The sequence below is a fragment of the Choloepus didactylus genome, chromosome 9 (genome assembly GCF_015220235.1).
Source record: "Choloepus didactylus isolate mChoDid1 chromosome 9, mChoDid1.pri, whole genome shotgun sequence".
In the NCBI taxonomy this organism is placed as follows: Eukaryota; Metazoa; Chordata; class Mammalia; order Pilosa; family Megalonychidae; genus Choloepus; species Choloepus didactylus.
The window spans coordinates 95,043,595-95,070,990 of record NC_051315.1 but is presented as its reverse complement, the minus strand read 5'-3'; the positions used below and the strand labels follow the sequence as shown (position 1 = coordinate 95,070,990).

At 37.3% G+C, this 27,396-nt stretch overlaps 2 protein-coding genes across 5 annotated transcripts in view; both read left to right on the top strand.

Annotated features, from left to right (window-relative positions):
* Positions 1–27,396, top strand: part of ICA1L (islet cell autoantigen 1 like) — a 173,082-nt gene that overhangs the window by 127,611 nt on the left and 18,075 nt on the right. For all 4 annotated transcript variants that reach the window (XR_005218917.1, XM_037850256.1, XM_037850257.1 and 1 more), the window contains 2 exons: positions 3,331–3,588; positions 6,251–6,340. Coding sequence is in view for 3 of the 4 variants with exons in the window: in XM_037850256.1 (XP_037706184.1) it covers positions 3,331–3,588; positions 6,251–6,340 (348 nt within the window). In the remaining variant the exon portion in view is untranslated. The remainder of the gene's footprint in view (positions 1–3,330; positions 3,589–6,250; positions 6,341–27,396) is intronic.
* On the top strand, positions 8,417–10,320 carry LOC119544747 (palmitoyltransferase ZDHHC21-like). Its single transcript, XM_037850259.1, has one exon. The coding sequence runs from the start codon at positions 8,786–8,788 to the stop codon at positions 9,530–9,532; it is 747 nt and encodes a 248-aa protein (XP_037706187.1). The 5' UTR covers positions 8,417–8,785; the 3' UTR covers positions 9,533–10,320.

Sequence of the window (27,396 nt, the reverse complement as noted above, 5' to 3'; positions counted from 1 at the left end):
TTTAACCAACTTCTTTGTTGTCTTATTCCTGCAAGATTTTTTATATTGATAAAAGTCTTGTGTCAGATATATGACATGTAAATATTTTATCCCAGTCTTTTTATTTCTTAATTGCCTTTTGAAAGACAAAATTTTATAATTTTATGAGGACCAATTTGTGATTTTTTTTTCTTTTGTGGGTCATTCTTTTGATGTCATATCTAGGAAGTCTGCCTAACCCAATGTCACAAAGATTTTTTCCTGTTTCTTCTGTAGTTTTTCTCTTTGAATGCCTCAAAATTTTTTGTTGGAAACTGGGCATTTTAGATAATATATTAGCAGTTCTGAGTTTTTACCCCCACTCCTCCAATCAGAGTTGGTGGTGGTGGTTGCTGCTGCTGTTTCTTTGTGTTTGTTTTGTTTTACTTTGCTTTAGTAACTTGCCTGAGCTAAACTGGTGAGCTCTATGTCTCCTATCATGTTGATTGGGAGCACATTAAACTTTTAAGCCATTTACGAGTTGGCTCCAGCCTTTATTTCTACTTTTCAGTCTTCTGTGTACATGAACACAGTCTGAGGGCTGGCCCAAAGTGGGCCCTATCTAGTCTCTGCTGTCCATGCACACAGCCTCAGCTAGAATTACATCTGCCCCAACCACAGCTGGCAGTAGGGCTGTTGGCCCTGTGCAGTTGCCTACCACCAAGATCATCACTTCTACTAACCAGGATTCCGGGTGAGGGGGCCTCCCATACTTCCAATCTGGTGAATCTTCTTTGGCCATGCCAGTGCAGATGCTGACCCTCACAGCCTACCCAACCCTGGCAAAACTTCCACATTGAGCTATTGGTGACGGATAGGAGAGTTGTAGGCAAAACACAAAAACTCTCACTGTTCTTACCAGCAGTTCAGCAGTTTTTCTAAGCAAAAACCCTTTTAAGATCGTTGCATGTCTTTGCACTATACAAATTGTCAATTTTGTTTAACTTTCTCTGGTTGCTTTTTTTGGGGGGGTGGGGAATTTAGTGACCTTGCCTTACTCAGCCATAGCCAAAATGGCTATGATTTTTATGCCTCTCCTATGATTTTTAAATCTTTCCTCTATATGAGAGGCTGGCAAACTACTTTTGTAAATAAAGCTTAGTGGAACACTTCCATACCTATTTATTTATGTATTGCCTATGGCTGCTATCATGCTCTGATGGCTGAGTTGAGTAGTTGTGACAGAGATGGTATGGCACTCAAAGCCTAAAATCTGGTCCATTACAGAAAGTTTGCTGAACTCTGTACTATATCAATAGCTGGTCATTTATTTGATATATTTGTGCAGTCTCCCCTTTTTTCCTTGATTAAATTAGCTAATAACTGGTCATTTAAATTTATTATTAGTTTGGATTAATTTTTCGGTTCTCTGCCTCAATAATTTTCCTTTTTAACTTTATCTTATTCCTTTTACTTTACAGCTTTAGTAAGGTGTAATGTACATATCATAAAACCCACCCGTAGATGTACAATTCATGATTTTAATAAATTCAGAATTGTGCAACCATCACTATGATCCAATTTTAGAACATTTCCAACATTCATTCCCCACCCCCAAGTCAGTCCCTGTAGCCTGTTTGCTGTCGATCCTCCTGTGCTTGTTTTATTTGTTGTACTTTCTCTGTCTTTTTTTTTTTTTTGATGTGTGTGTTTTTTTTTAATTTATCATGGTAACATATATACAACATAACATTTCCCATTTTAACCACTTTCAGTTATACAGTTCTCTGGCTTTTGGGGTTGAGGTTTTATTTATTTTTGTTTTCTGGTTTTTCTTAACAGCTTTATTGAGATATAATAAACATACCATACAATTCACCCATTGAAGTACAATTCAGTAGGGTTTTTTTTAGTATAGTCACAGATATGTGCAACCATCATCACAGTCAATTTTAGAATATTTTCATCACCTCAAAAAGAAATCCTATGCCTTTTAACTACCATCTTCTTATTAACTACTCCCACCCCCGCCCCAGGCCTATGCAACCCTACGCTACCTTCTGTCTGTTTAGATGTGCCTATTCTAGACCTTTCGTATAAATAGAATCATGTAATATGTGGTCTTTTGTAACTGGACTCTCAAAGCCTGTATTCTGTTGTGTCTGGCCATTTTTGCTCAACATGTTTTTGAGATTCATCCATGTGGTTGTGTGTATCCAGTCATGGATTCCTTTTTATTATTAGGTAGTAATATTCTATGAATGTCCTGCAATTTGCCAAGAACTTAGTTTCAGCAACAGGTAGCTGGGGGCAGGTTGTAAAATGCTGACATCCTCCGCTCCTGGGTAGATGGCCCTCCAGTTTGAAGCCAGGGTGGGGGCGGGGGGTGTGCGGTTCAGGGCTCTTGGCTGCACAGTATCTGGTAGAGTTTCTTCTAACTAAGGTGGGAGAGGGAAGGGAGGGGAGTGGGTCTCGTTTCAAATACCACAGATTTTGCTGTTCTTACTGAATTTTAGTAGATTTTCTTGAATAAATGTTTCTTCATTTGCTCTTTGTCCTTATGACCATCTCTAAATACTCTAAATCGTTGCTTTAAAATAATTTTTACAAGTGTCACTGGGGTGCAGGTCCATAGAGCTCTTTACAGTGTAGTGTTTGAAGTCCTCTTTAAGTTCGTTGATAAGGGTGTTTAGGGCTAATATTTCTCCTCTGTTCATTGCTATTTAAGTATCCCATGGATTTAAACCTTATTTTTCAGTTTATTCTCTTTTTACCCAAGAGTTGTTTAATAGAAGGTTACAAAATTTCTAGGTGGAAGAGCCTTTTTAGTTGCACTTTTATATTACAGTTTATTACATTGCAACCAGAGAATATTGTTTGTAATATTTCTACTTTAAGAAACACTGATATTTTGTCTTATTATAATCAACTTTTGTGACTTTTCTATGTGTGCCTGAGAAGAAGGTATATTTTCTATTATGGTTTGATATTCAAAATAACCATATTATTGATTATGCTATTGGAGTCTTTCATATCCTTAACTTTTGTCCTCTTGGCATGCTTTTTCTGAACAGTGTATTAAAGTCTGCTTTTATTAGTTTGTTTCTATTTCTCTCTGCATCTCCTGTAATTGTTTTATATAGGTGGTTGCTTATTTCACAGATATTCATACTGTTATATCTTCATTGTGAAATGTGGTCATTTAAATATTTATCCTACCAATTTAGAAATAATTTTCACATAAAATCCCCATTTAGTTGTTTATTAAAAATTGTTACTAAAGTATGAGAACAAGGAAACAAATTTGTTTTATTCTCCATGCATTTCCTACAAAAAGGAAAAAAATGTTTTTGTTTTATTTTCACTCAACAGTTGCAAAAGATCTACTTGTAGACTCATTGGAAGGAGAGGATTTTGAGAAGGAATTCTCATTTCTCAACAACCTCCTAAGTCCTGGTTCTTCAAGTACTAGTGAATTTACCCAAGAATGCCAGACTGCATTTGGGAGCCCCAGTGCCAGTCTCACATCCGAGGAGCTTTTTGTGGGGTCAAAGCCTCTTGGTCATTCCTCTGGATTCCTTCCTTCACAACTCTTTGACCTTGGCTTTCATGCTGCTGGGGCTTTGAACAGTAAGTATTCACTAAATATTTGGACATGTGTGCCTTATTTTATCTTTGTGAGGCAAAAGTATTTGCTGACTGATGATACAATAAATGAGATCATTTTTAACTTCAGTATACCTAGATAAAATCTGTAGTCACACCAATCATCTGGGAAACTAATAAATATAATTGCTACTGGAATCTCAACGAGAGTGAAAGAAGGGCTGCTTTCCTGCCACTGCCAAACTCCACATTTTCTTCATTGACTTTTGCTGGTATCTTCTCTGTATAGAAAATTAGCACCTTGTTTAAAACAAGTGACCTACTAAGTGACCCCTGTCTACATCAGGTGATAATGTTTTCTCCACTTATGGGAGGCACTATGGAAAACAAAGTAAAAGCAAAACTTAGTGTGTTCTGGTTCCTGTGGATCCAGAGTTGACAAGAGAAAAAGGAATAGCTCTGGAGACTGCTTCCATTGCAGCCTTCTGGGCAAAGCCTGGGGAGTCGAGGATGTGGTGGAAGCTTGAGGCAGGGTACTTTCCTGAGGAAAGGGTCTGCTGCTTTGTTTATATGGTAAGGGGTCCCTCTACTCATCTGTTGGTCCACCATTATGTGTCCATCCCTGACCCTTAGGAGTCATTCTGTTCTGCCTGCTCCCCACATCCATATTTGTTACCAAGGCCTATCGACTGTATTTCTAAAACATGTCTCAAATTTCCCTCCTCCTGCCCCCACTGTCAGAGGCCAGGTAGACCATTCGGTTTCCCGAGTTGCTGTAAGAGACCTCCAAACCAGTCAGCATCCAGAGTTCCCTCCAAGAAGCAAATTCTGATGTCAGAACCCTCTTAACATTTCATTAAAATGAAGCACCACAGGCTCCAGAATGAAACCTGCCTGGGCCTGCATTTCCACCCTTATTTCCTACCTTACTTCATATTACTTACCACTTACATAACCAAACAACAATTCCACATTCCTCCAAGGCATCTTTGTGTCATTCTTTGACCTGAGATGATGGTCAATGATGGTGCTTGGACTTGAGCCTGAGTATTTGATTACCAGTCTTCAGTACTGCCAAATGGAAGTGATTTCTCCCTCCTCTGGCCTCCCATAGGTCTTTGTTTCATTTGTTTTCATGGCTGTAAAAACAGTTTATCTAATAGATTTACCTTATATCCCTGTCTTTCATCCTCTAGTACATTTTAATCCCTGAGAAAAACTTCATGTTGCCTAACGGTGTCTTAATACATTGTACTTTGAATTAAAATACACTATCTGAAAGACCATCATACTTTATCCAATCTGCAAATACCTCAAGAGCATGATCTATGGAGTGATTTTTATTTTTTCTTTGTGCTTTCTATGAGAGCAGCATGAAGTTAGCTTAATAAATAAAATACATCAGTTAAATATTCACTAAGAATTTGTTAAATTAATAGCCTAAAAATAAGAATGGACAGTATTATTTGATAAAAAGCCACTCTATTTAGGATGATTCAGGTGGTTTTGCTACAGTAAAATTTCTGGAAACAGTCTTGCACAGCATATCAATGACCCAGTAGTTATAAAGATTTATAAACTGATTTATTCTCTACATGAACTCTTACTGCTCTTTCTCCTTAACTTACCACATCTCGAGCAACACTGGATTCTTCTGTTATTTCTAGGCAATACAAACAGTATCAAAAATATTTTTTACTACTCAAAACATCTCCTGGTCTGGTCCCTCCCTGCAGGCTAAGACATTCCATTTCATTGCTGAGGCAGTTGAAATCCAGTGTTTGAGTGACTGGCTCAAGGCCATAGGTAGTTCAAAACACTCAAGTGGGGTCCACAATCTGAATTCTTACCTCCTACTGTAGGACTCTTTTTACTTCATCAGTTTTTCCTTTATTTCCACTTATTTTTCTCCTTTGATAAAAACCAGGAAAGTAAGCTGCCCTGAGAATTAAAACATCTGTGTTCTTGGAACTCCCATTTTACTTGGGCCTCAAAATGTCTCTTCTATACAAGGAAGGGATTAAGCAGGATCTAAATTCCTTTCTAATACTGTGTTTGAATTATAGCATAAATGATTTTCCATGTTGCAGCAAGCATTTCCCTGTGTTCCCACTGAATGTTCATAACACTTTTTAAAGGCTACATGGTTTTTTGTCACTTTTATATACCATATTTTGTTTCTACTTTTTCATTATTACAGATAATTCTTCAATAAACATAAATCATTTATGCACTTTTTTCTTTGGTTAAATTATTTCCTTAGGATAAATTTCTAGGAATGGTATTACTGAGTCTAAAGGTATAAACATATTTATAGGTTTCAAGATTCTACTTCTCAGGCTATTTCTTCTTTTCCTGACTCCTTAGACCTTCTCTTTCTATACCTTCTGCATTTTACAATTGTTTAAAAAAACAAAAAAACAAAAAAACCTGTATACTTATTTCAAACCCACTTTGAAAAATATAAGGAAGTCTAACCCCAGCTAGGACAAAACCATATTTGTTTGAATGAAATACATAATTTTATGTAGATGAATTTTAAGTGTTTTATACCTCTTCTATTATGGATTCTTACCTGGTAGCCAAAGCCTGGAGGACCTATTAGATATTTTTACCTTTTCTTGTCTATCAGATATTACTGCCTACTTCATTAACAACAGATAATTCATTACTTTCCTCCCCCTAGGCTGGGCCTCCCACAGGGGAGCTGAACTTCCTCCTTCACACATTGATAATCAGCCAGTGCCTTCACCAAGTCCAAAGAAATTAACAAGATGTAAGTTATTTTTAAAATATTTTTTGCCACCACATTAGGAATTAGTTGAATTCAGATAAATTTAGAAAAGGATCACTTTATAGTCTTTGCTTCACATTATCCTGAAAAATATCTTATTAATAATGAGCTATTAAAATGAAACCTATTTCTGGCTACCCCTCACTGTAGAAAGCATTGAATAGAAATTATGAGCTTGTCATAGTATACTAAATTCTGTTCTGTAGTCTTTTACATTTTGTGGTAAGGTTTGTTGATAAGGTATAGCATTACAGAAAGAAGATGCTTTTTGATTACAGGATTCTACTGACAAAGAATTCAATTTAGGCACCTAGTAATTGCTAACATATACTGAGTACTTTCCCTTTACCCAGATTCACCTGTTGTTAATATTTTGTCCCAGTTGCTTTAAGCGGGCTACTCTCTCTCTCTCTTATACACATATACACAAAATATTTTCTAAAATATCTCTGGAAGAAAACTTTTTTTTTTTATAGTTTATAATCATTACTGTATATAATCATTTTGGTGCTCAAATTGAAGTTGGCCAGTGGGAGCCCTTTCAGGACTTGACCATGTGATATCAATATTTTTAAATTTTTAATTTTGAATAAATTCATACTTAGAGAAAAGTTGCAAAAGTATTCCCATATATTCTTCACCCGGATTCTCTGACATGTTAACCCTTTACCATGTTTGCCTTACTCTCTCTTCATTTATGTATATTCTTTGAACCTCTTGAGACTAAGTAGCAAACATAATACCCCAATACCCCTACATACTTAAGTGTCTGTTTCCTAAAAACAAGGACATCCTTTTACATAAGCACCGTATAATGATAAAAAATTAATTTTTATTTAAATTAATATTGAAATTAATATTGAAACAGACCTTTTTCAAATTTTGCCAATTGTCCCACTAATGTCTTCTATAACAATAATAAAGAAAAGTGTGGGTTTTGTTTGTTTTGGGTTCAGGATCCAATTCAGGGTCACACATTATATTTAGTTGTCAAATCTCTAGTTTTTAATCTGGAACAGTTCCTCAATCTTTGTCTTTCATGATCTAGACATTTTTGAAATGTAGTTAATTTATTATGTAGAATATCCTTTGATTCAGGCTTATCTGATGTTTCTGGATAATCATATTCAGGTTATGCATTTTGGTAGGACTAGCAGCTTGAGTGATGTTGTGCCTTATCAGTGAATCATAATCAGGAGGTACATGATACCTGTTTTGTCTCATTGTTGATGATGTTAACATTGATCATGTAGTTAAGATGGTGTCTGCCAGGTTTCCAATACAAAATAACCAGCATTTTTCCCTTTGTAATTAGTAAGTATCTTGTGGGAAAATATTTTGAGACTATGTTTCCCATAACAGCTTATTTCTATCTAAGTTTCACCTCCTGATTTGGCATTCATTGATAATTCTTGTCTGCAACATTTATTATTATGAATATTGCCAAATGATTTTTTATTTCTTTATTCCCTCATTTACTAATTGACAGGCTTTTTTTTTTTTTTTTTTCGTGGAAATCTTTCCCTTGTTCCTCTTATTTGCTTAGTCATTTAAATATTTATCAGTATGGACTCCTGGAATCCTATTTATGCTTCCCAATACTTTGGAGTAAATCACTGGGGTATCTTGCAATCCCAAGCAAATCACAGATCCACAGCCATACCTCAGGGATTCAGATTATTTATAGTTATATTTAAGCCAGTTATAAAACTGAGTTTGTGCTTTATCATTTAAAATAGAAGAATATAAAGTAAATTTTATAAATGAACATGAGAAACAGAAGTACTGGATGAAGGTGCTATTTGCTTATAATCCTTGATGCTTATTTTGGGGAAAAAATAGGGAAGAAAAGAAAAGCTCTCAACAAAAAGGAACAATAAAACTAAGGTGGTGGTTCGGGCTCCCGGAAGCGGAAGGGGAGTGCGGCCCGGCCAGGGCGGCGGCGGCTGCGGCGCTGGAGGAGGAGGAGGAGGAGGAGGAGGGGGAGGGGGAAGAGCCGCTGGGCCGCTGGCCGCCGCCAGAGCAGCGGCAGCGAGAGGCTAGTCAGCCGGCGCCGAACGTCGGTGTGAGGCTGCAGAGAGAGGACTAGCTGGGGGAGAAATACTTTGCTCCTTTACTGCAGTGCCCCCTCTTCCCCAATCCAAGTGTGGTTTCGAGAAACTGGCTGTGGCTGGCAGGAGTTTGCACTTGTCACCATTCACTGACATCATGGAGAATTGTTATTGAGGACAGATCCATTTGATGGGATGTAATTAAAAAAAAAATGAATCAAGATAAAACCTCTAAATGCAAGTACCAGAAAAATTACAACACATCTCAGTGATTTTACAAGTGGATCATCTTCCCTTGTGGGTTGGCAGGCAGTTATAGGACTGCAAAACGGGTCTCCGGATTCACTTTGTTGTTGACCCACATGGTTGGTGCTGCATGGGTTTGATTGTCTTTGTCTGGTTATACAATATTGTTTTAATTCCAAAAATTGTCCTCTTTCCTCACTATGAAGAAGGACATATTCCAGGCATATTAATAATAATATTCTATGGCATTGCCATATTTTGTCTGATTGCCTTAGTGAGGTCCTCAATAACTGATCCAGGAAGACTCCCTGAGAACCCTAAGATCCCACATGGAGAAAGGGAGTTCTGGGAATTATGTAACAAGTGTAATTTGATGCGACCAAAGGGTTCCCATCACTGTAGCCGTTGCGGCCATTGTGTTAGGAGAATGGATCATCACTGTCCATGGATTAACAGTTGTGTTGGTGAAGATAATCATTGGCTTTTTCTGCAGTTGTGTTTCTACACTGAACTTCTTACTTCCTACGCACTGATGTTTTCTTTCTGCCACTATTATTACTTTCTTCTGCTAAAACGTAACTTGGACCTCTTTGTCATTAGACATGAGTTGGCCATTATGAGACTAGCTGCTTTTATGGGTATTACTATGTTAGTTGGAATAACTGGATTCTTTTATACTCAACTAATTGGCATCATCACAGATACAACATCTGTTGAAAAGATGTCAAACTGCTGTGAAGAAATATCCAGACCCCGAAAGCCATGGCAGCAGACCTTCTCAGAAGTTTTTGGCACTCGTTGGAAGATCCTGTGGTTCATTCCTTTCAGGCACAGGCAACCACTGCGAGTTCCCTACCACTTTGCCAAGCACGTCTAAACAGATGGATGGTGGGCACAGATGGGTCCTCCATGCTGGAAATGCGTTACAGGTTTTATGATAATAGAACTATGACAGTCTTCAAGTCAATTAAAATCGACCCACCAATCTTAGGCATCATAATGTGCCCCTGGCTTTATTTTAATAGTGATCTTGATCCTGTTGTGGGACTAATACAAGATCTATATTTAAGTTTTAAAGCATGTTTACTTTCAAATTAGCTTTCCACAGGGATTTCTTTAAATGCTTTTGTTACTCAACTCAAAAGGCAGTGATTGGAATGAAATGATTGTACATAATTTCTTTTAGTACTATTAATGTTACAGATTTTAATTTATGGGAAATTTCAGGTGTTTATTTAAATTTTTCACTTTTAATCAGCCCTCACCAAATCTGGATTTATTCTTCAGGTTTTACAAAAGTTGATGCACCTTCTTATATTATATGTAAATTTTCCTCTTCTAATACAATTTAAGTACTTAATACTTCCTTTTATACGTGCTGCAAGATTTTTAAAATGCAGCATATGAGTTAACAACCAAAAACGGGCAGTGTTTTCTTTGAAGTGGCTAATATTTTCTCCTTTCTCTCTTTGTGGAAAATAAAATTAAAATAACACTAAAATAAAACACCACCTACCTACCTTATTTTAAAGGAAAGATTTAAAAAAATTTTAGCATTAACTTTCCCATTATTTTTCCTTTTTATTATCATTATTGGTTGTTGTTAAAATATTTGCTCCAAGGAGAAGTTTGTGACCCGTGGACTTGTTTTCCTGTTTTACCCTAAGATTTTTTTTTTTTTTTTAATCTTCATTTTATTGAGATATATTCACATACCACGCAGTCATACAAAACAAATCGTACATTCGATTGTTACATAGTTGTGCATTTATCACCAAAATCAATCCCCGACACCCTTATTACCACACACACAAAAATAACCAGAATAATGATTAAAGTGAAAAACAGCAACTAAAGTGAAAAAGAACACTGGGCGCCCTTGTCTGTTTGTTTGTTTGTTTCCTTCCCCCACCTTTCCACTCCTCCATCCACAAACTAGACAAATGGGAGTGTGATCCCCAAGGCCCCCCCAATCCCACTGTCCCCCTCCTAAGCCACATTTTTATACAATTGTCTTTAAGAATCTTGGGTTCTGGATTGTAGTTTGATAGTTTCAGGTATCCACCACCAGCTACCCCAATTCTTTAGAACCTAAAAAGGGTTGTCTAAAGTGTGCGTAAGAGTGCCCACCAGAGTGACCTCTCGGCTCCTTTTGGAATCTCTCTGCTACTGAAGCTTATTTCATTTCCTTCCACATCCCCCTTTTGGTCAAGAAGATGTTCTCCATCCCGCGATGCTGGGTCTACATTCCTCCCCGGGAGTCATATTCCACGTTGCCAGGGAGATTCACTACCCTGGGTAAGACTATGCTTTTTTTTTTTTTTTTTTTTTAATCATCATTTTATTGAGATATATTCACATACCACGCAGTCATACAAAACAAATTGTACTTTCGATTGTTTACAGTACCATTACATAGTTGTACATTCATCACCTAAATCAATCCCTGACACATTCATTAGCACACACACAAAAATAACAAGAATAATAATTAGAGTGAAAAAGAGCAATTGAAGTAAAAAAGAACACTGGGTACCTTTGTCTGTTTGTTTCCTTCCCCTACTTTTCTACACATCCATCCATAAACTAGACAAAGTGGAGTTTGGTCCTTATGGCATTCCCAATCCCACTGTCAACCCTCATAAGCTACATTTTTATACAACTGTCTTCGAGATTCATGGGTTCTGGGTTGTAGTTTAATAGTTTCAGGTATCCACCACCTGCTACCCCAGTTCTTTAGAACCTAAAAAAGGTTGTCTAAAGTGTGCGTAAGAGTGCCCACCAGAGTGATCTCTCGGCTCGTTTTGGAATCTCTCTGCCACTGAAGCTTATTTCATTTCCTTTCACATCCCCCTTTTGGTCAAGAAGATGTTCTCCATCCCACGATGCCGGGTCTACATTCCTCCCCGGGAGTCATATTCCACGTTGCCAGGGAGATTCACTTCCCTGGGTGTCTGATCCCATGTAGGGGGGAGGGCAGTGATTTCACCTTTCAAGTTGGCTTAGCCAGAGAGAGAGGGCCACATCTGAGCAACAAAGAGGCATTCAGGAGGAGACTCTTAGGCACAAATACAGGGAGGCCTAGCCTCTCCTTTGCAGCAACCGTCTTCCCAAGGGTAAAACTTATGGTAGAGGGCTCAACCCATCAAACCACCAGTCCCCTATGTCTGTGGTCATGTTAGCAACCATGGAGGTGGGGTAGGCGAGTACCCCTGCATTCTCCACAGGCTCCTCAAGGGGGCACTACATCTTTTTTTTTTTTTTTTCCTTGTTTGTCTTTTTTCTCTTTTTTTTTTTTTTAACTTTCCCTTCTTTTTTAAATCAACTGTATGAAAAAAAAAAGTTAAAAAGAAAACAAACATACAATAAAAGAACATTTCAAAGAGACCATAACAAGGGAGTAAGAAAAAGACAACTAACCTAAGATAACTGCTTAACTTCCAACATGTTCCTACTTTACCCCAAGAAAGTTACATAATATAACAACATTTCAGTGAACTTGTTCCTACTACATCCATCAGAAATTAACAGACCATAGTCATTTCTGGGCATCCCCAGAACGTTAAATAGCTTATCTGTTCTTCTTGGATTATTGTTCCCCCTTCCTTAATTGCTCTCTACTGCTAGTTCCCCTACATTCTACATTATAAACCATTTGTTTTACATTTTTCAAAGTTCACATTAGTGGTAGCATATAATATTTCTCTTTTTGTGCCTGGCTTATTTCGCTCAGCATTATGTCTTCAAGGTTCATCCATGTTGTCATATGTTTCACCAGATCGTTCCTTCTTACTGCCGCGTAGTATTCCATTGTGTGTATATACCACATTTTATTTATCCACTCATCTGTTGAAGGACATTTGGGTTGTTTCCATCTCTTGGCAACTGTGAATAATGCTGCTATGAACATTGGCGTGCAGATATCTGTTCGTGTCACTGCTTTCCGATCTTCCGGGTATATACCGAGAAGTGCAATCGCTGGATCGAATGGTAGCTCTATATCTAGTTTTCTAAGGAACTGCCAGACTGACTTCCAGAGTGGCTGAACCATTATACAGTCCCACCAACAATGAATAAGAGTTCCAGTTTCTCCACAACCCCTCCAGCATTTGTAGTTTCCTGTTTGTTTAATGGCAGCCATTCTAATCTGTGTTAGATGGTATCTCATTGTGGTCTTAATTTGCATCTCTGTAATAGCTAGTGAAGCTGAACATTTTTTCATGTGTTTCTTGGCCATTTGTATTTCCTCTTCAGAGAACTCTTTTCATATCTTTTGCCCATTTTATAATTGGGCTGTCTGTACTATTGTCATTGAGTTGTAGGATTTCTTTGTATATGCAAGATATCAGTCTTTTGTCAGATACATGGTTTCCAAAAATTTTTTCCCATTGAGTTGGCTGCCTCTTTAACTTTTTGAGAAATTCCTTTGAGGTGCAGAAACTTCTAAGCTTGAGGAGTTCCCATTTATCTATTTTCTCTTTTGTTGCTTGTGCTTTGGGTGTAGTCTAGGAAGTGGCCGCCTAATACAAGGTCTTGAAGATGTTTTCCTACATTATCTTCTAGGAGTTTAATGGTACTTTCTTTTATATTGAGATCTTTGGTCCATTTTGAGTTAATTTTTGTGTAGGGGGTGAGGTAGGGGTCCTCTTTCATTCTTTTGGATATGGATATCCAACTCTCCCAGCCCCATTTGTTGAAAAGACCATTATGGCTCAGTTCGGTGACTTTGGGGGCCTTATCAAAGATCAGTCGGCCATAGATCTGAGGGTCTATCTCTGAATTCTCAATTTGATTCCATTGATCTATATGTCTATCTTTGTGCCAGTACCATGCTGTTTTGGCAACTGTGGCTTTATAATAAGCTTCAAAGTCAGGGAGTGTAAGTCCTCCCACTTCGTTTTTCTTTTTTAGAGTGTCTTTAGCAATTCAAGGCATCTTCCCTTTCCAAATAAATTTGATAACTAGCTTTTCCAAGTCTGAAAAGTAGGTTGTTGGAATTTTGATTGGGATTGCATTGAATCTGTAGATGAGTTTGGTAGAATTGACATCTTAATGACATTTAGCCTTCCTATCCATGAACATGGAATATTTTTCCATCTTTTAAGGTCCCCTTCTATTTCTTTTAGTAGAGTTATGTAGTTTTCTTTGTATAGGTCTTTTACATCTTTGGTTAAGTTTATTCCTAGGTACTTGATTTTTTTAGTTGCTATTGAAAATGGTATCTTTTTCTTGAGTGTCTCTTCAGTTTGTTCATTTCTAGCATATAGAAACATTACTGACTTATGTGCATTAATCTTGTATCCCGCTACTTTGCTAAATTTGTTTATTAGCTCTAGTAGGTGTATTGTTGATTTCTCAGGGTTTTCTAGATATAAGATCATATCATCTGCAAACAATGACAGTTTTACTTCTTCTTTTCCAATTTGGATGCCTTTTATTTCTTTGTCTTGCCGGATTGCCCTGGCTAGCACTTCCAGCACAATGTTGAATAACAGTGGTGACAGCGGGCATCCTTGTCTTGTTCCTGATCTTAGAGGGAAGGCTTTCAGTCTCTCACCATTGAGTACTATGCTGGCTGTGGGTTTTTCATATATGCTCTTTATCATGTTGAGGAAGTTTCCTTCAATTCCTACCTTTTGAAGTGTTTTTATCAAAAACGGATGTTGGATTTTGTCAAATGCTTTTTCAGCATCTATTGAGATGATCAATTGATTTTTCCCTTTCGAGTTTTTAATGTGTTGTAATACATTGATTGTTTTTCTTATGTTGAACCATCCTTGCATGCCTGGAATGAACCCCACTTGGTCATGGTGTATGATTTTTTTAATGTGTCTTTGGATTCGATTTGCAAGTATTTTGTTGAGGATTTTTGCATCTATATTCATTAGGGAGATTGGCCGGTAGTTTTCCTTTTTTGTAGCATCTTTGCCTGGTTTTGGTATTAGATTGATGTTAGCTTCATAAAATGAGTTAGGTAGTGTTCCATTTTTTTCAATGTTTTGAAAGAGTTTGAGTAAGATTGATGTCAGTTCTTTCTGGAAAGTTTGGTAGAATTCCCCTGTGAAGCCATCTGGCCCTGGGCATTTATTTGTGGGAAGATTTTTGATGACTGATTGGATCTCTTTGCTTGTGATGGGTTGGTTGAGGTCTTCTATTTCTTCTCTGGTCAGTCTAGGTTGTTCATATGTTTCCAGGAAATTGTCCATTTCTTCTACATTATCCAGTTTGTTGCCATACAGTTGTTCATAATATCCTCTTATAATTTTTTTAATTTCTTCAGGATCTGCAGTTATGTCACCTTTTTCATTCATTATTTTGTTTATATGGGTCTTCTCTCTTTTTGATTTTGTCAGTCTAGCTAGGGGCTTGTCAATCTTGTTGATCTTCTCAAAGAACCAACTTTTGGTGATATTTATCCTCTCTATTGTTTTTTTGTTCTCTATGTCATTTATTTCTGCTTTAATCCTTGTTATTTCTTTTCTTGTACTTGGTTTAGGATTGGTTTGCTGTTCATTTTCTAGCTTCTTCAGTTGATCCATTGGTTCTTTGATTTTGGCTCTTTCTTCCTTTTTAATATATGCGTTTAGTGCTATAAATTTCCCCCTTAGCACTGCTTTTGCTGCATCCCATAGGTTTTGGTATGTTGTGTTCTCATTTTCATTCGTCTCTATATATTTAGCAATTTCTCTTGCTATTTCTTCTTTAACCCACTGATTGTTTAGGAGTGTGTTGTTTAACCTCCAGGTATTTGTGAATTTTCTAAGTCTCTGATGGTTATTGACTTCTAATTGTATTCCATTGTGGTCAGAGAATGTGCTTTGAATAATTTCAATCTTTTTAAATTTCTTGAGGCTTGTTTTATGTCCCAGCATATGATCTATTCTGGAGAAAGTTCCGTGAGCACTAGAAAAGTATGTGTATCCTGGTGATTTGGGATGTAATGTCCTGTAGATGTCTGTTAAATCTAATTCATTTATCAGATTGTTTAGGTTTTCAATTTCCTTATTGGTCTTCTGTCTGGTTGATCTATCTATAGGAGAGAGTGATGTGTTGAAGTCTCCCACAATTATTGTGGAAACATCAATTGCTTCCTTTAGTTTTGCCAGTGTTTCTCTCATGTATTTTGTGGCACCTTGATTGGGTGCATAGACATTTACGATTGTTATTTCTTCTTGCTGAATTGCCCCTTTTATTAGTATGTAGTGGCCTTCTTTGTCTCTCAAAACATCCCTGCATTTGAAGTCTATTTTATCTGAGATTAATATTGCTACACCTGCTTTCTTTTGGCTGTAGCTTGCATGAAATATTTTTTTCCATCCTTTCACTTTCAGTTTCTTTGTGTCCCTGTGTCTAAGATGAGTCTCCTGTATGCAACATATTGATGGTTCATTTTTTTTGATCCATTCTGCGAATCTATATCTTTTAATTGGGGAGTTTAATGCATTTACATTCAACGTTAAAACCGTGAAGGCATTTCTTGAATCGGCCATCTTATCCTTTGGATTATGTTTGCAATATTTTTCCCTCTCTCTATTAATATCCTTTATTGTACCCATACCGAATCTCTTTAGTACTGAACCTTTCTCCAAGTCTCTCTGTCCTGTCTTTGTTTCTCTGTCTGTAGGGCTCCCTTTAGTATCTCCAGTAGGGCAGGTCTCTTGTTAGCAAATTCTCTCAGCATTTCTTTGTCTGTGAAAAATTTAAGCTCTCCCTCAAATTTGAAGGAGAGCTTTGCTGGATAAAGTATTCTTGGCTGGAAATTCCTCTCACTCAGAATTTTAAATATATCGTGCCACTGCCTTCTCGCCTCCATGGTGGCTGCTGAGTAGTCACTACTTAGTCTTATGCTGTTTCCTTTGTATGTGGTGAATTGCTTTTCTCTTGCTGCTTTCAGAACTTGCTCCTTCTCTTCTATGTTTGACAGTGTGATCAGTATATGTCTCGGAGTGGGTTTTTTTGGATTTATTCTATTTGGAGTTCGCTGAGCATTTATGATTTGTGTATTTATGTTGTTTAGAAGATTTGGGAAGTTTTCCCCAACAATTTCTTTGAATACTCTTCCTAGACCTTTACCCTTTTCTTCCCCTTCTGGGACACCAATGAGTCTTATATTCGGACGTTTCATATTATCTATCATATCCCTGAGGTCCATTTCGAGTTTTTCAATTTTTTTCCCCATTCTTTCTTTTATGCTTTCATTTTCCATTCTGTCATCTTCCAGGTCACTGATTCGTTGTTCAACTTCCTCTAGTCTTGTACTGTGAGTGTCCAGAATCTTTTTAATTTGGTCAACAGTTTCTTTAATTTCCATAAGATCATCCATTTTTTTATTTAGTCTTGCAATGTCTTCTTTATGCTCTTCTAGGGTCTTCTTGATTTCCTTCATATCCCGTACTATGGTCTAATTGTTCATCTTTAGTTCTTTGAGTAGCTGCTCTAGGTGCTGTGTCTCTTCTGGTCTTTTGATTTGGGTGCTTGGGCTTGGGTTATCCATATCGTCTGGTTTTTTCATATGCTTTATAATTTTCTGTTGTTTTTGGCCTCGTGGCATTTGCTGAACTTGATAGGGTTCTTTTAGGGTTTGTAGACCTATTGAAGTCCTTATCTCTAATTTATCAGATCTACAGCTTCGTGGAGTACACTTTCTCTAACTAACCAGCAGGTGGCGTCCACGAGCCACCTGTTCTCCACAAGCCAGATCTCCCCTGCTTAGCCTTTTTGGTGAGTGGGGGAGTGAGTCTTGTGGGGCCCAATTGGTGTACCAAGCTTGCGTGTGTAGTTGGTGTTGCCTGCCCTGTATGTGGGGCGTGTTTCTGGGCAGTCGGGGAGCGGGGGTGGCCCTAACAATCAAATCTCCCTGATGATCCTAGAGTTTTAAAGCTGCTGCAATAGTCTAATCCTTCAGTTCAGTCCTGCCACAGTTTGTCTCTGCCACTGACCCACAAGTCTTTGGTATTGGCGTATGGCTCCTGAGACTTGCAAGTGGGCCCCTCTTCCAGGCTGTGCACCCCGGGTCCTGTGTTGAGGGATGACTGTGCTATGTTCTGGGCTGCTGGGCTGTGTAGAGAGGCTCCCAGTCTGCTCAAATGATGGCTGAATGGGGCTTTGTTAATTCACACTGCTCCACCTTCCCAGCTTTGGGACATTCAGCTGAGGTTGCAGGAAAGGCTAATGTCCACGCCCAGTTTTGTGGTGTGTGCCTGTTATTTGAAGCACTTCCGTCACACTGGGTTGTCTGGGGCAGCTCTGGGCTATGGGGCTGGCGATGGGCAGGAGTGTTTCCTGTCCACCAGGATGGTGGCTGTGAGCGGACACCCCCCTTTTCTTGGGAAGTTGTGTTGTTTAGTGAATTTTCTCAGCCACTGGATTATTGGGATTATTGCCTTTTGTCTCAGAGCTCTCTTAGTTCTGCTCTTGACTTGACGTGCCCAAATTGCAATTCTTTGAAGCTTTTTGTATTGAGCTTCTTAGAGTAATTGTTTTAGAAAAAGCAAAAAGGATTTAAAAAAAAAAAAAAAACAAAAAAAAAACGGCCCTCCTCAGAGATCTAATGGGTTATTGAAATGCTAATAGACAAAGCAACCAGGGCCATTAAGGAAAGGTGCACAGGGCAGAGAGATCAGCTTTGCTTCGGGATTTGCATATGCGCCTCAAGGCCTGAGCTCCGCCCTTCCCCTTTCTGTGTTCACCAGAACTCCAAAAATCCTCTGCTTTTATTTTGGAGTTTTTCGTGTTGTTTTTTTTTCTATGCCTGTCTCCTCTCTGCTGGGCTGGCTGCTCTCAGAGTCTCTGGTGTCTGGTCTCAGTCTATCTATGGTTGGAGTTTGAATCAGTAGAATGAGTTTTCGATAAGAGCAGCCACTGCAGTTCTCCCTTCTCCTTCCCGGAGCTGACAGCCCCTCCTCCCCCGGGACTGAGCCTGGCAGGGAGGGGCGCGGGTCCCCTGGCCGCAAAAACTTACAGATTTCGCTGATCTCAGCAGTTCCACGTTTTCATGAGTGTTGTATGAAGTATGCCCAAAGACAGATTGCTCTGTGGTGTCCAGTCCACGCAGTTCCTGGCTTTTTACCTACTTTCCTGGAGGAGTAACTAAAACTTACAGCTCACCAGTCTGCCATCTTGCCCCGCCTCCTACCCTAAGATTTTGATGGACAGAAAGGGTAGAGAATTTGCAATAATTCTTCATATACCTTTTCTAGTGCAGTTATATGAGAATGCATATGTTTAAAAAATCCTAGTATAGCCAGATAATAAATAATGTACAGTGTAAAGAGGAATATTGTGCTTTTACAAAAGTATATATACTTTTTACTTTTATTTACCTATTAGTAGATCTAAATTGCACATTGAAGGTTTATATGTAATAGATATTGTCCAAGTCATATTGAAATTTTATTTAAAGGAAATTACTGTTTAAAGTAGGTAAACAACTTTTATATATCTATAGTCACCAAGATTGAAATTCAATTTTAATTGGCCAGTTATAATTTGGGTTGAGAGATATATTGTTAGTAGTTAATGTTAAGAAATGAATTTAAAATAAAATATAATGATCTATATTTAACATTAACCTAATACAAATTTAAATTGATAACCGTGGTAGTCTTTTGGGAAGCATAGAACATCTGTGTGAGAAGACATTAGCATGCTTTGAAAAAAATTCAGCTTTTTATATTTTTTCCATTGGAATACTGCAAAATCCATCTTTTTTCACATTATTTCACTTGAGAAGATTGAAAGAGGCTACTGTTTTCGAGCATATTAATATTTTCCTTTTAGTTAGTTTTGATTATAAGGAACCACACCTGGAAAATCACAAACCAGAAGGTACCAGTTCATCCAGTTAACAATATTGTGTTTAGTTCTTTCAGAAATTGTAAATGCCTTCTGAAGTATCCTGAAATAATACAATAAGCTCTTGCCAGAAACAGGAGTACCAAGTTTTTCATGTTCTGACTGTAATGCTTTTAAAAACAGAAGGACAGATGAAAGTATTTATTGGTACTGATAAGATTCACAGTAAATTTTATATGAGATATATTTATGAATAACTTAATGAAACATAAATTACTATGTTTTTATCAGGCAAATGGGGTTGGGTTTTGTGCAGGCTAACATACTGACCAAATTTGACCTGGTGACAGGACTAAGAGTTATGAGGAAGTAATGTATAGGTAATGTAGATATCAGTTGAATGCCTTATGCTGTGTACATTCCTTTCAAATGAGGACTTTGAGAAAACAGCAAGTCCAAGTGAAGATCTGCTAAAGAGCTTTGTGGACTTGTTTATTCTTCATGTAGTATCAGTAGCTACCATGAAGGGTAACGGAGGTACTCAGGGCCAACTCTGCCTCAGTAATGAAAACCAGAGATGATCCCTTTTCCATTCTGATGGCTTTATTCCTTAGATTTACCAACTCTAGGGCACATTCACTCCCCTCTTTACTCTTTACCCTCTGTGGTACTGATCCCTCTCTGCCTGATTCCTCTAAATTACTGGAATACAAACTAACAGACTAGGTAGAGCTATGTTTATTTTGTTTGAATGGCAGAAATGCTATACATATCAATATATTTATATGATACTCTATATTAAATTGTACCTATATGTACTTATACTATAACTTTCAGTATTCCCAAGTTAATACACCTAACCCTACTGTGGGTTTTCTAGTTCCTGTTGTTAAGACTACTAATGAGAAACCAACTGGCAGTTTCCTTAGGGAGCGCATAAACTCTGGTGTTCTCTCTGCGCCCTCTTTTGGCTAATGGTTGTAATTATACTGGCTCTAAAGAGATTTAATGCCACCTAAGCAAACTGGATAGCCTAATTATGAAACTGTCATAGGTACAAACTTATGAAAAATATATGTCAAAAAATCTAAAGTTTTATTAACATAAATGTGTTCCTGAGTATGATGTCAGTTTCTAGTTTGTAAGCATGTGATGACTATTTTGCTTCATTTATGCATATTCTTAAGGATATTTTACTTTCAATCACAAATTTATATCAGATCAGGATAAGCTAATGGAAACTATTTCAATAATTTTATTTAAAATTTTATTTTTTGAAATTAATTTCTTAGAATTGGAAAAGCCTTTGCTTTAAATCCTAATTTATTACAAAACAGAAATTTGTTGTAGTTACCAAGGCAACAAAAATCTGTATTTTATTGACTGTCTAAAAAATATGTTTTGTTTCTTTAATCCCAGTTTTGGAATGATTTTTTTTACTGGCTCTATTGCTATAAAATAATAATAAGAGATTGATAATTTTATCTTTACTTTTCCTTTTCTTCTCTTTGTTTTTTAACTTTTCCAGCTAGAATTATGTCTGTAGCTTTTGTAGCCAATTTATTCTGTCTTCTGGATAACCATGAAAATAACTAGAGCTGTTGCTCATTAGAAAATAAATATGAGCAGTGAGGTTACTGATGTAATCTATATGTTGAACTGAAGTATTTCTTTATAAGCATTCCATTTAATTTTAAGCAAAATGTACATTAAAAGATGTTTTACATCAATGAAGTTATTTATTGAGTTTCTGGACAAGAAAGGTTTTTACCATTTACTGAAAGACACACCTCCTGAACCATCATCTTTGTTCTTTTTTTCTGCAAACAAAAATGTTTATGGACACAAGATTTTAGGCAAAATTGACTGAGTTCAGAATCCCCCAAACAGTAGGCATTCAAAGAGTTCTTGCTACTTTTGTAACCTAGGCTTTGTTTAAAAATATCAAGTGAGCTGATGTTCCATTATAATAAATATACTATTTTGCTAGAGAGTTGTATTAAAAATATTTGTAGTTAACATAACAGATAGTTATATAGAATTGTAGTTATTATACTGCCTTTTTTTTAACAGAGGAAAGTATAGTTTACTTCTAGTAGTAATAGAAGTAGAGAGCATAAGCTGTAAAGTTTAATATGATGCATTGTTTTCCAAGGATCAGACTTTTTCAAGTCACTTTCATACAAGTAACTACTTGTTGAAGAGATATTTCACCCAAAAGGGTATATTAATTCTGAATGCTAATCTTGAAGACAAGTTAGAACAAATCATTCTAACCAGGAGGTCTGACCTAATTTAGATTATGGCCACACATTTTTGTTTGTAGTAGTAGATCATGAGTCAGTTCAAATGTTTGCACATATATTGCTTTATATTACATTGTGTCCAGCCCTGGTTTCCAATGGTGTTAATATTCATTAACAAAGCTGCTAGTATCTACCTAGATTTTTCTCTAAGACTACTTTTCCTTGCACTTCGTGTATGAATAGATTACCTAGGTCAAATTTACTAAACTATAGCTATTCATTAAATACGTTTTTGACATCTCTACTATATATGTGAAAATATATATAGATTATAGAATATAGAATTTATTTGGTAGAGTTTACGCTTACATTAAGTAGTATACTAATAGAAGTATTGGATTTTCACCCAACTCTGCTATTGCTTTTAAAAATATTACTACCTTGTGTATATACCACATTTTATTTATCCACTCATCTGTTGAAGGACATTTGGGTTGTTTCCATCTCTTGGCAATTGTGAATAATGCTGCTATGAACATTGGCGTGCAGATATCTGTTCGTGTCACTGCTTTCCGATCTTCCGGGTATATACCGAGGAGTGCAATCGCTGGGTCGAATGGTAGCTCTATATCTAGTTTTCTAAGGAACTGCCAGACTGACTTCCAGAGTGGCTGAACCATTATACAGTCCCACCAACAATGAATAAGAGTTCCAATTTCTCCACATCCCCTCCAGCATTTGTAGTTTCCTGTTTGTTTAATGGCAGCCATTCTAACCGGTGTTAGATGGTATCTCATTGTGGTCTTAATTTGCATCTCTCTAATAGCTAGTGAAGCTGAACATTTTTTCATGTGTTTCTTGGTCATTTGTATTTCCTCTTCAGAGAACTGTCTTTTCATATCTTTTGCCCATTTTATAATTGGGCTGTCTGTACTATTGTCATTGAGTTGTAGGATTTCTTTGTATATGCAAGATATCAGTCTTTTGTCAGATACATGGTTTCCAAAAATTTTTTCCCATTGAGTTGGCTGCCTCTTTACCTTTTTGAGAAATTCCTTTGAGGTGCAGAAACTTCTAAGCTTGAGGAGTTCCCATTTATCTATTTTCTCTTTTGTTGCTTGTGCTTTGGGTGTAAAGTCTAGGAAGTGGCCTCCTAATACAAGGTCTTGAAGATGTTTTCCTACATTATCTTCTAGGAGTTTTATGGTACTTTCTTTTATATTGAGATCTTTGGTCCATTTTGAGTTAATTTTTGTGTAGGGGGTGAGGTAGGGGTCCTCTTTCATTCTTTTGGATATGGATATCCAACTCTCCCAGCCCCATTTGTTGAAAAGACCATTATGGCTCAGTTCGGTGACTTTGGGGGCCTTATCAAAGATCAGTCGGCCATAGATCTGAGGGTCTATCTCTGAATTCTCAATTCGATTCCATTGATCTATATGTCTATCTTTGTGCCAGTACCATGCTGTCTTGGCAACTGTGGCTTTATAATAAGCTTCAAAGTCAGGGAGTGTAAGTCCTCCCACTTCGTTTTTCTTTTTTAGAGTGTCTTTAGCAATTCGAGGCATCTTCCCTTTCCAAACGAATTTGATAACTAGCTTTTCCAAGTCTGCAAAGTAGGTTGTTGGAATTTTGATTGGGATTGCATTGAATCTGTAGATGAGTTTGGGTAGAATTGACATCTTAATGACATTTAGCCTTCCTATCCATGAACATGGAATATTTTTCCATCTTTTAAGGTCCCCTTCTATTTCTTTTAGTAGAGTTATGTAGTTTTCTTTGTATAGGTCTTTTACATCTTTGGTTAAGTTGATTCCTAGGTACTTGATTTTTTTAGTTGCTATTGAAAATGGTATCTTTTTCTTGAGTGTCTCTTCAGTTTGTTCATTTCTAGCATATAGAAACATTACTGACTTATGTGCATTAATCTTGTATCCCGCTACTTTGCTAAATTTGTTTATTAGCTCTAGTAGGTGTATCGTTGATTTCTCAGGGTTTTCTAGATATAAGATCATATCATCTGCAAACAATGACAGTTTTACTTCTTCTTTTCCAATTTGGATGCCTTTTATTTCTTTGTCTTGCCGGATTGCCCTGGCTAGCACTTCCAGTACAATGTTGAATAACAGTGGTGACAGCGGGCATCCTTGTCTTGTTCCTGATCTTAGAGGGAAGGCTTTCAGTCTCTCACCATTGAGTACTATGCTGGCTGTGGGTTTTTCATATATGCTCTTTATCATGTTGAGGAAGTTTCCTTCAATTCCTACCTTTTGAAGTGTTTTTATCAAAAAGGGATGTTGGATTTTGTCAAATGCTTTTTCAGCATCTATTGAGATGATCAATTGATTTTTCCCTTTCGAGTTTTTAATGTGTTGTAATACATTGATTGTTTTTCTGATGTTGAACCATCCTTGCATGCCTGGAATGAACCCCACTTGGTCATGGTGTATGATTTTTTTAATGTGTCTTTGGATTCGATTTGCAAGTATTTTGTTGAGGATTTTTGCATCTATATTCATTAGGGAGATTGGCCGGTAGTTTTCCTTTTTTGTAGCATCTTTGCCTGGTTTTGGTATTAGATTGATGTTAGCTTCATAAAATGAGTTAGGTAGTGTTCCATTTTTTTCAATGTTTTGAAAGAGTTTGAGTAAGATTGGTGTCAGTTCTTTCTGGAAAGTTTGGTAGAATTCCCCTGTGAAGCCATCTGGCCCTGGGCATTTATTTGTGGGAAGATTTTTGATGACTGATTGGATCTCTTTGCTTGTGATGGGTTGGTTGAGGTCTTCTATTTCTTCTCTGGTCAGTCTAGGTTGTTCATATGTTTCCAGGAAATTGTCCATTTCTTCTACATTATCCAGTTTGTTGCCATACAGTTGTTCATAATATCCTCTTATAATTTTTTTAATTTCTTCAGGATCTGCAGTTATGTCACCTTTTTCATTCATTATTTTGTTTATATGGGTCTTCTCTCTTTTTGATTTTGTCAGTCTAGCTAGGGGCTTGTCAATCTTGTTGATCTTCTCAAAGAACCAACTTTTGGTGATATTTATCCTTTCTATTGTTTTTTTGTTCTCTATGTCATTTATTTCTGCTTTAATCCTTGTTATTTCTTTTCTTCTACTTGGTTTAGGATTGGTTTGCTGTTCATTTTCTAGCTTCTTCAGTTGATCCATTAGTTCTTTGATTTTGGCTCTTTCTTCCTTTTTAATATATGCGTTTAGTGCTATAAATTTCCCCCTTAGCACTGCTTTTGCTGCATCCCATAGGTTTTGGTATGTTGTGTTCTCATTTTCATTCGTCTCTATATATTTAGCAATTTCTCTTGCTATTTCTTCTTTAACCCACTGATTGTTTAGGAGTGTGTTGTTTAACCTCCAGGTATTTGTGAATTTTCTAAGTCTCTGATGGTTATTGACTTCTAATTGTATTCCATTGTGGTCAGAGAATGTGCTTTGAATAATTTCAATCTTTTTAAATTTCTTGAGGCTTGTTTTATGTCCCAGCATATGATCTATTCTGGAGAAAGTTCCGTGAGCACTAGAAAAGTATGTGTATCCTGGTGATTTGGGATGTAATGTCCTGTAGATGTCTGTTAAATCTAATTCATTTATCAGATTGTTTAGGTTTTCAATTTCCTTATTGGTCTTCTGTCTGGTTGATCTATCTATAGGAGAGAGTGATGTGTTGAAGTCTCCCACAATTATTGTGGAAACATCAATTGCTTCCTTTAGTTTTGCCAGTGTTTCTCTCATGTATTTTGTGGCACCTTGATTGGGTGCATAGACATTTACGATTGTTATTTCTTCTTGCTGAATTGCCCCTTTTATTAGTATGTAGTGGCCTTCTTTGTCTCTCAAAACATCCCTGCATTTGAAGTCTATTTTATCTGAGATTAATATTGCTACACCTGCTTTCTTTTGGCTGTAGCTTGCATGAAATATTTTTTTCCATCCTTTCACTTTCAGTTTCTTTGTGTCCCTGTGTCTAAGATGAGTCTCCTGTATGCAACATATTGATGGTTCATTTTTTTTGATCCATTCTGCGAATCTATATCTTTTAATTGGGGAGTTTAATGCATTTACATTCAACGTTAAAACCGTGAAGGCATTTCTTGAATCGGCCATCTTATCCTTTGGATTATGTTTGCAATATTTTTCCCTCTCTCTATTAATATCCTTTATTGTACCCATACCGAATCTCTTTAGTACTGAACCTTTCTCCAAGTCTCTCTGTCCTGTCTTTGTTTCTCTGTCTGTAGGGCTCCCTTTAGTATCTCCAGTAGGGCAGGTCTCTTGTTAGCAAATTCTCTCAGCATTTCTTTGTCTGTGAAAAATTTAAGCTCTCCCTCAAATTTGAAGGAGAGCTTTGCTGGATAAAGTATTCTTGGCTGGAAATTCCTCTCACTCAGAATTTTAAATATATCGTGCCACTGCCTTCTCGCCTCCATGGTGGCTGCTGAGTAGTCACTACTTAGTCTTATGCTGTTTCCTTTGTATGTGGTGAATTGCTTTTCTCTTGCTGCTTTCAGAACTTGCTCCTTCTCTTCTATGTTTGACAGTGTGATCAGTATATGTCTCGGAGTGGGTTTTTTTGGATTTATTCTATTTGGAGTTCGCTGAGCATTTATGATTTGTGTATTTATGTTGTTTAGAAGATTTGGGAAGTTTTCCCCAACAATTTCTTTGAATACTCTTCCTAGACCTTTACCCTTTTCTTCCCCTTCTGGGACACCAATGAGTCTTATATTCGGACGTTTCATATTATCTATCATATCCCTGAGGTCCATTTCGAGTTTTTCAATTTTTTCCCCATTCTTTCTTTTATGCTTTCATTTTCCATTCTGTCATCTTCCAGGTCACTGATTCGTTGTTCAACTTCCTCTAGTCTTGTACTGTGAGTGTCCAGAATCTTTTTAATTTGGTCAACAGTTTCTTTAATTTCCATAAGATCATCCATTTTTTTATTTAGTCTTGCAATGTCTTCTTTATGCTCTTCTAGGGTCTTCTTGATTTCCTTCATATCCCGTACTATGGTCTAATTGTTCATCTTTAGTTCTTTGAGTAGCTGCTCTAGGTGCTGTGTCTCTTCTGGTCTTTTGATTTGGGTGCTTGGGCTTGGGTTATCCATATCGTCTGGTTTTTTCATATGCTTTATAATTTTCTGTTGTTTTTGGCCTCGTGGCATTTGCTGTCCTTGATAGGGTTCTTTTAGGGTTTGTAGACCAGTTGAAGTCCTTATCTCTAATTTATCAGATCTACGGCTTCGTGGAGTACACTTTCTCTAACTAACCAGCAGGTGGCGTCCACGAGCCACCTGTTCTCCACAAGCCAGATCTCCCCTGCTTAGCCTTTTTGGTGAGTGGGGGAGTGAGTCTTGTGGGGCCCAATTGGTGTCCCAAGCTTGCGTGTGTAGTTGGTGTTGCCTGCCCTGTATGTGGGGCGTGTTTCTGGGCAGTCGGGGAGGGGGGGTGGCCCTAACAATCAAATCTCCCTGATGATCCTAGAGTTTTAAAGCTACTGCAATAGTCTAATCCTTCAGTTCAGTCCTGCCACAGTTTGTCTCTGCCACTGACCCACAAGTCTTTGGTATTGGCGTATGGCTCCTGAGACTTGCAAGTGGGCCCCTCTTCCAGGCTGTGCACCCCGGGTCCTCTGTTGAGGGATGACTGTGCTATGTCACAGGTGAGTGCCGTCCCCCCAGG

Coding starts and splice junctions, on each gene's coding strand:
- LOC119544747 (XM_037850259.1), top strand. CDS start 8,786: ATGGGTTTGATTGTCTTTGTCTGGTTATACAATATTGTTTTAATTCCA.